General features: G+C 40.5%; 1 protein-coding gene across 1 annotated transcript; it reads left to right on the top strand.

Annotated features, from left to right (window-relative positions):
- The first annotated feature begins 2,751 nt into the window (after positions 1-2,751).
- Positions 2,752-8,007, top strand: TSPAN6 (tetraspanin 6). The gene is made up of 8 exons (XM_043459433.1): positions 2,752-3,210; positions 4,110-4,298; positions 4,509-4,583; positions 5,103-5,201; positions 5,508-5,642; positions 5,913-5,996; positions 7,011-7,116; positions 7,781-8,007. Exons 1-7 carry the CDS (start codon positions 3,124-3,126, stop codon positions 7,077-7,079), a joined length of 738 nt encoding a protein of 245 aa, XP_043315368.1. The 5' UTR covers positions 2,752-3,123; the 3' UTR covers positions 7,080-7,116; positions 7,781-8,007.
- Positions 8,008-8,755: the final 748 nt, after the last annotated feature.

The raw sequence follows: 8,755 nt of genomic DNA, 5'->3' as shown, positions 1-8,755 counted from the left end.
AGCTATAGGAAATAAGCTGATGTGCTGGAGGAGGCATCATTTAAATGTCAAAGAAAAACACTTTAATCTTAAAGGTTACAGGAAGTTAATAGAGAAGGGACCAAATCTATACTAAATGTTGAATGTAAAGCAAGCAGTAACAATATTTAAGGAAAGTATCTTCCTTTTCCCCCCTACAGTTCAACATCAAACGTGTTTTTGTGATCAGAAAAGAGGGAGAAAATTAGAGGTTGAACCAAAAAAGCTATTGAACTCCCTTTACCACTCTGGGATGGGCAAGGTTACCTCCTAGGTGGTTGGGCTAATTGAGTGAAGGCAAAAGTAAAATTCAACAAAACCCGCAAGTACAAGGCAGAATTGGGGAAACCACTGAGGTTCTTGTGCTTCAGGGGCTCCAAAGAGCCCTTGTTTGTGGTTAAATGTACAATAGCAGCCATATCTCATCACAGAGTGGGCTCTGTTTCTGATGAGAGAAATGGAAGTTGCCAGGGTTCAGTCCTAGGCAAGTTACTTAGCCTCTTTGAACCTGTCTCCTCATCTGTAAAACATGAGCAATGGTAGTCGCGACCTCACAATAAGGACTTTTGTGATGTAAGGATGAGGTAACACTTGTTGGTTGCTTAGCAACCATGGTTGGTACATAGTCAATACTCAGTACAGTATTTATTATTAATACTTTAAGGAAAAAATTTATCTTATAACCTAGAGACTTACTTCTTACATTGTCTAGATGGGATTAGATGCCTCTTTGTCTGGGTTTCGACCCAGACCCAGGCCTAAATTTGAACTAAACTGAACTTCTGGACTTGGTGGCATAGCAATGGTGGGAGTAGGGTTAGCAGGGTGGGAGGCACGGTTCCAGGTGTTGTGGCCATAGGAATATTAAATTCCATGTCAGGTTTTGGTTTAATTTGGCATTGACTGTTATTCAAACAAAGCAGTGTTGTGAGTAGCAGAGGAAGGGAGGGCAGGAAAATCAACACATTCTTGGAAATAAGATGCGGCTTTTGCTTTGCTATTTTGTTTTTTCTTCGGCCACAGAAATATTTATTTGCTCTCAGGCTCACTGTGAAAATCCCTTTCAGGACATGGTACAAACCTAAGCTTCAGAGGAAACTTCATTTAAGATGACAAGAATTTAGCAAGACTTCTCTTGATACTTTTTTGTTTTAATATGAGAACCCCTCAGATGTGTGCTGTTTAGTTTAGGGAGACCGCTTTGCATATACTGAGAGCCCCCTCCACCTCATTTCCTGTGGCTGTGGCATATGTGGTGTTTTAAAAGTTGATGTCTGCCTTATTTCCTGATGACCTTAGTGTTTACAAAGTGTATAGATGTATCATTTACCCATTCTCTCCATGTATTTATATGTTAGGCTTTTCATGCTTTAGTATAAAGCATGGCAGTGAAATAATTATCCAACAGTTGCTCTCTTGGACCTCAGACATCTGGCATGATGCTATAGGAGCTGGTCCTAGGTCAATATTTGAAGCACAAGGAAGCTCTGTGTGATCAAGTTAATGGAACTTTCCTGTTTTCTGGTTCTGTGGTATGTGTTTAAAGCAAGATTTAGAGCAAAAAAGTTTAGGCAGTCACCTTCACCTCTTCTTCACCAATGCAGGGCTTATTGCCACGTCAATACAACCAACACACACACACTTGACAGTCTCTTCCCTCAAAGAGCTTATACTTTTGTTAAGAAACCAGACCTTAATAGATGAAAAAAAAATCCCTACCTATCCTGAGGTCTCTAGTATTTAGGAGATTGTGAAGAGGGCTATTGTGCATGTGCGTGTGCGTGCGTGCATGTGTGTTTTAAAATTCCACTTTACCCTAGAGTTTGACTCAGGTCTGCCTGTGGACATAAGGGACAGGAAACTTTCTGGTGATTCATTCCCATCCTGGAAGCAGTTTAAGTCCTTAGGAACACATGGTCTCAAGTTCTAGGAAGATCTAAGCAACTGGTAGAATTTCTTTGGGATGAGTAGGCACCAAATACCATATACAGCTTATATAATAGAGGAGAGGATTGAAAAGTACAGTTATCTCTAGTTTTGCCTTTGTTATTAGTTGTGTGACCCATGATTTCAGCCTCTTTATGATCAGCTGTTCTTGATCTGAAAATCTAGAGGGCTGGAATATACAGTGCCTTTCAGTTTTAACATTTAAAAGAGAGTCACATTTACCGGGTATTCTCTGTAGCGCCTTCCCTTTTGACAGTTTGTAGCTAATAGATGAACTCACATTTCAGGATTAATTACTTTAAAGTTCTTTTCCTCAATCTCCAGTAATTTAGATGATAAGGAGGGAGAGGGATAAAGGCAAGAATTTTTGGCAAATTCTTGTAGAGAAATTATAAAATTCATTACCTTTCCTATCTACCTTTGGAATTCTTACAATAAGTGGTTATTTATTATTCTTGTGCCCCTTCCCCACCTCCTAAAACAGTGTTCAAAAATCGAGAAACACAAAACAAGGGACAAAAAAAAAAAAAAAAATCAGCGTAATTCCACCACTCAGGTAAATTACACTTTTCCTTTCGGTTTTTGTCTAAAAACATATGACTGGATGGATCGCTCTGCGAACTGCTTTTGTTTCTCTTTGGAAATAGATGTCCGTGTCTTGAGAGTATTTTGCTATGTAATAAGCATAATAAGATACTCTTAGGTTACTTTTAACCTCTTTCCATCCTTCTTTTTTTTTTTTTTTCTTTTAGGGCATTAGGGGCCGGCGAGGCTGTATCTCAGAGCGCTGCAGGCGAAGCTGGTTTTAGAAACAATATGATGCAGTTATAAGGGCAAGGAGATGGGTCGGGGGCGGGAAAGATTCCATAAGCGAAAAAAGGAAGCAACCTCCACTCTGGAGATCTAAGAAATTTCCGACCCTAGAACCTTTTGTGTAGCGTTTTCGGCAACCTTCGGCAGAGGGCGCTAGGAAATTGTCGTCACTTTCCGGACAGCCTCCCAGACTTTACCCTCTAGAAAACTGTACAGTGTTTCCGGCTCTTCTCAGTTGCGGGCGCTCGTAACTTTTCGGCAGTTTCCGGGAAGACTCGGGGGCTTCGCGCCTCGCTAGCTCTGTTCCGATCGCCTGGCGCTGCGGGGTTGGGTGTCGGGCTAGTCATGGCGTCCCCTTCTCGGAGGCTGCAGACCAAACCGGTCATCACTTGTTTCAAGAGTGTCCTGTTGATCTACACATTCATCTTCTGGGTGAGAGACGGAGACTCCGGGGGCGGGAGGGGATCCCGGGCTGGAGTCGGGGAGGGGGTGTGTGACCCTGAGCTGAGGGAGCTCGGATCCGAGGTGGGGAGGGAGGCGCGAGTGGGGTTGGGGCGGCGGTCGCTGCTGGGACCTCGGTGCTGGGACTCCACCTCGGGTTCGGGCATCTTGCCCGCTCGGGTCGGGGTCTCGGGCGACGGCAGCCGAGAGGCTGAACCAGGACCAGACGTGCCTAGCGTTCGAATTCGATGAGGGGCGCCTGGAATGGAGTGACCCCCGCCCCCCAAAGCAAGCAGAGAGTGTTCCCTGAGAAGCAAGGCTTGCTCGGGCCCGGTGAGGGCTCGCTTGCATAATAGTCTCTTTCTTTTCACTGCTTCGTAAGAGGGGAGTATTTCGCAGGTAAGTATGATAATGGCTCCACTCCCGCCAGTCTATCCTTAGGCTTGCTTTGTGTACCATTCCTTTGTACGCTCTGCACATCTGTTTCTGGAACGCTTAGAAACACTCCCTCTCCCCCCACCTGCAGGAAGGTTTTCTTCCTAAGGCGGGAGTAAATGAGTTAAGGAAATTTTGAACCCTAGGGCAAAAAAAAAAAAAAAAAAACAGATCAAGTTTAAGAATTTTGTCAAGATGCCTAGCTGCCCCCTGGTTTTGTCCTGGCTACAGTGATCCAGCGTGTGGGTTTATCAAGACCTGTTCTTGTGTGCAACTCCCCTTCCTAACCCCCTGTACAGCCCTGCCTTGTCTGCCATATCCCAGCCACAGATCTGTGGCCACAGAGTGCTACGTCAATTCTCACACCTATTGTTTCTTAAACATCTAGTGGTTTGTGGTTTGAAGATGCTACTGTATACAATGTGTAACTCTCTATTCTCTGATTTCGCATGTAGATCACTGGTGTTATCCTTCTTGCCGTTGGCATTTGGGGCAAGGTGAGCCTAGAGAATTATTTTTCCCTTTTAAATGAGAAGGCCACCAATGTTCCCTTTGTGCTCATTGGCACTGGCACTGTCATTATTCTTTTGGGCACCTTTGGCTGTTTTGCTACCTGCCGAGCTTCTGCATGGATGCTGAAACTGGTGAGTGAGTCCTTGTTTTCTTAAAATTGGTTGTTGGTTTTTGAAAAGGCTTATATGTTGTAGGCTTTGTTTCTTGGAACTAGGCATGGCCCCTTTCTGATTTTTCCTCTTCCTTATGAAAACTTAGTAAGTAACAGTATAGCAGCGACTCCCTTTGCAGTTGTGATGTATCTGATTTATGCTGACTTGGACTTTCTTTTTATCCCACAGTATGCAATGTTTCTGACTCTCATTTTTTTGGTTGAACTGGTCGCTGCTATCGTAGGATTTGTTTTCAGACATGAGGTAAGCCTGCCTTTGGGAACCTGAATATGTGAAAATTTATGCTCTAAGAGATAAAACTGGATAAATTTAAGTAATAGAGTTAAAAAACAGCTTTCACTAGTTCAAAAGCACAAAACTGGTAACACAAAATTGATACCTTCTCCACTCATCAAAACCTTAAAATCAAATTAGAAATTGGAATTCCACTCTGTTAAATCTGGGGTTAGGAAATCATTCAGTGAGTACTGAGGCCTCATCAAGGAGAGTGTTTAACAAAGTGGTAGTGAGGGTGGGAGATACAGCAGTACAAAGTTGCCACTTGAATAAATATAGGTTCCCATTGTACTTTGAACTTCTCATAGTTATCATCTTTTACTGGAATGTTTTGCTTAGGAGTCCCATTAGCAAAACCATATTGCTTAGAAGATAGAATTGGACCATAGATGTTAATTATATGTTGCTGCAATTTCTTACTTGACCTGGAGATCAAAAGAACATTCTAGAATCTTTGTTTACCAGCCTTGTGTTTCTTTGCTGTAGATTAAGAACAGCTTTAAGAATAATTATGAAAAAGCTTTAAAGCAATATAACGCTACGGGAGATTATAGAAGTGATGCAGTAGACAAGATCCAAAGCATGGTAAGTGGTCATAGCTGGTGGTTTCTCAAGAGGGAAACACATTCCCTATTCCCTCAGAGAAGATGATAGGGCCTTGCCTATCAGATGTTGTCCACTTGCCCTATAGCAGTGAAAGTCAGACCAGTTCCAAAATGTTTATCTCATGAATTTTAATGCCAGTGTCATAGGATAGAGATCACTGAGTATAATCTTAGATGCTGGTGTAATTGTTTTTATGCTGGTGTAGTTGTAATGCCGGTGTAGTTGTAATTACAACTACATAGTTGTAATATGAACTCTAAATGCTTTTGTTGGATTTTTTTTCAGTTGCATTGTTGTGGTGTCACCAACTATAGAGATTGGAAGGATACTAATTATTACTCAGAAAAAGGATTTCCCAAAAGCTGCTGTAAACTTGAAGATTGTTCTCCTCAGAGAGATGCAGATAAAGTAAACAATGAAGTAAGGAGTAAAAAAATAATTTTCATTCACAATACACATAATCTGCAATAGCGCAGAAAACTGAAGCTCAGAAAATTTGTGACTTGTGATTAAGTGACACTTAAACTCATAACCCAAAAAGTGAATCTCATGTCCCTCAAAGGAGATGTGATTTGTTATGAGGGAATAAATTTTAACAAAAGAACAAAGATCATCTTTTGCAGAGATGTGTGATCAAAGTATTATTGCTTGGACTGTACTGACTTTTTTTTAAAATTTCTCTTCCATTAGGGTTGTTTTATAATGGTGATGACCATTATAGAGTCAGAAATGGGAGTTGTTGCCGGAATTTCTTTTGGAGTCGCTTGCTTCCAGGTATGTCCTTGTAGTTAGGAAATGTTTCATCACTCTTGTAGGTGTAGGCTACAAGATTTCCACTTTGAAGTCTTTGAGTTTTGCCTCTGAGCCCTGTATAGCAAGGTCATTTTTAGAGAAGTCACGTTTTCACAAAACTCAGTCGATCATCACAGTAGAAACATAGTAGTTTTGCCCTTTCCATTCCAGTTTTCGGTTGTCTTGGATCTTGTTTTCCCATGCTATTTTCCACAACTCCAGAGTTCTGTGAGACCTGCCCTCTTAGGTCTCTCTGAATCTGCACTCTCTAATAAAATAGCCACCTTTCAAAAGTTATAACTATGAAATTAAAATTTTAGTTCCTCAGGCTTCCATTTGAAGTACTTGAAAACCACATGTAGCTAGTGGCCACCATGCTGGACAGCATTTTCATTATCACAGTACTGCTTCATAGATGGAGATTTTACTTGACGGGATGCTTATTCTAAGCCATATCCTTTTTGCTCTGATAACTGAGAAGAAGAATAAGAAAAGTTTTCCCAGACTTCAAGATTTTCCGGAGTGATTTATGTCAGGAATGGTTGTGAAATTCCAGATCGCAGTTGTAGTTAAGACATCACGTATAAGCTTATTATAGAAAAAACTTAAGGTTTCAAAAGAACAGCATGTATACTATCTATGGTGAAACAGATCACCAGCCCAGGTGGGATGCATGAGACAAGTGCTCGGGCCTGGTGCACTGGGAAGACCCAGAGGAATTGGGTGGAGAGGGAGGTGGGAGGGGGGATCGGGATGGGGAATACGTGTAAATCTATGGCTGATTCATATCAATTTATGACAAAACCCACTGAAATGTTGTGAAGTAATTAGCCTCCAACTAATAAAAAAATAAAAATAAAAAAATAAAAAAAAAAAAGAAAAAACTTAAGGAAATAAGTAGCAAATTGGAAGTGAAAGGAGCATATACCTGTATCTTGAGGTCTTTAAGCTTTGTGTGTATGTGTATGTTTAGTTTTGCTTATATTTTATTTCCAGCTGATTGGAATCTTTCTAGCCTACTGCCTCTCTCGTGCCATTACAAATAACCAGTATGAGATAGTGTAACCAACATAACACGGGTCTATTACTCTCCAGCTTTAAGGTATGCTCATTTTGATCCTCAGCACTGTCAGTGTTTACTCCAGCCTATATATACGATGGATGGGACTGAGTTTGCAAAGAAGGTCATGTCCAGCAGTGCAAATATTATCAGTATTGTGTTAGCAGCAGGACACAGCACAGTCATGCATAAGCATTAATCTCGCAAAAAATATCATGGCCATAAAAGGACAGATGGGCCTCTCTGGGTTTACCTACATGTCAGCCTAAAGATCCTCATTGGTCCCCTTTCTAACAGATTTGGACCTAATGAAGAGAAATGAAGAATCCTAGTAGTGACCTTACTTGTAAGGGTCCCTGGCAAGTACACTCTGACTCTTGATCAATACCGGCATTTTCCCCTGGTCTTTTACCCAGTTCTCATTTACTGCAGCCTTCTGGTGGACTATTACTAGAGCCATGAACTCATCTAGCTTAACTAGATTTTGGAGAAACATGTGTTTCAATAACTTCAGAATTTGAATGATAAAACGTGAGAACTATAGCTGGCTGAAGTAATCCCTAGGGTTCCCTTCATATTTGATTTGAGCCACTCACTGGGAACACATGGAGATCTTCATTAGCAGACTAGATTAAAATGTGTGCAAATGAATACAGGTATTGCAGTTTGGGTTACAAGGAAATTAACTATTTTTCCTTTAATTTAGGATATTAACATCCCTATCCCCAACCTTGTGAATTATAAGATCATCTGGATGGAAGACCTACATTTGTTACAGATAGATTGAAAAACTACATCAATAGTCTGATTTGATCAAGACAGTTGTTTGATACATTCGAAGTCCACCTTTTGTCCCATTCATGTTACATCATTGAAATCCGCATATCACTCTGAAACACTGGAAGAGCTTAATAAATTGGAAACGAAGCAAAACTGTTCCTCTTGACTTTTTTGTCTTGGTATGGGGCTTTTGAAAGACAATAAGTTTACTGTTCATGTAGTAAGATCGAAAACTGACCCTTCCAAACTTGCCCTTTTCCCAACCAGGGTTATCTGCTGTGATTGTATACTTTGCTTCAAGAAATTAAAATGTTTTCGTTAGTCACACTGTGTAATGTCATTCCAGCCAGTAGCTGGATAACACCCATCATCAGAGTTGCCAATTGGTGGTAATGGTCTCTGACTTCTAAGGCACTCAAGACTATAAAAGGCACTACACATGCTCTGTGATACCCCAGGTTGTAACACCTTAACACTTTACATTTCTCTGCCTCTGAATTAAGGTATTTACATTAATATGTTCCCCTTATTGTTTAAAAGCTTCTAACTATTACTTACTGCCTGAGTTATTGTATTCTCTTTGGGAATTTAAAGCAACAGATCTTCATTAGCTTTAGCTGGTATTTCCTTGTCAGGTTGATATGACTTAATTGTCAATATTAACTTTGAATAGTTTTGTGCCTTTGATTAATAAATATAAATCTTTTACACAATAAATAGTGTTTTCCTCTAAAATCATTGTGTTTAACTTTTGGAAAATCTGGGATGATGGTTTTCCACTGAGAAAGCTAAGCCCCACATTTCTACTTGGTGAATATAGTTCTGGATATGAAACGTAAACCTGAGATCTTGACACATTTTTTAAAAGTCCCTGTTTACAAAAACTATTCCCTGTGAAAGA

This window comes from Cervus canadensis, chromosome X, assembly GCF_019320065.1.
Source record: "Cervus canadensis isolate Bull #8, Minnesota chromosome X, ASM1932006v1, whole genome shotgun sequence".
Lineage (NCBI taxonomy): Eukaryota > Metazoa > Chordata > Mammalia > Artiodactyla > Cervidae > Cervus > Cervus canadensis.
The sequence above is the reverse complement of the archived record's forward strand: the minus strand, read 5'-3'. Positions and strand labels throughout refer to the sequence as shown.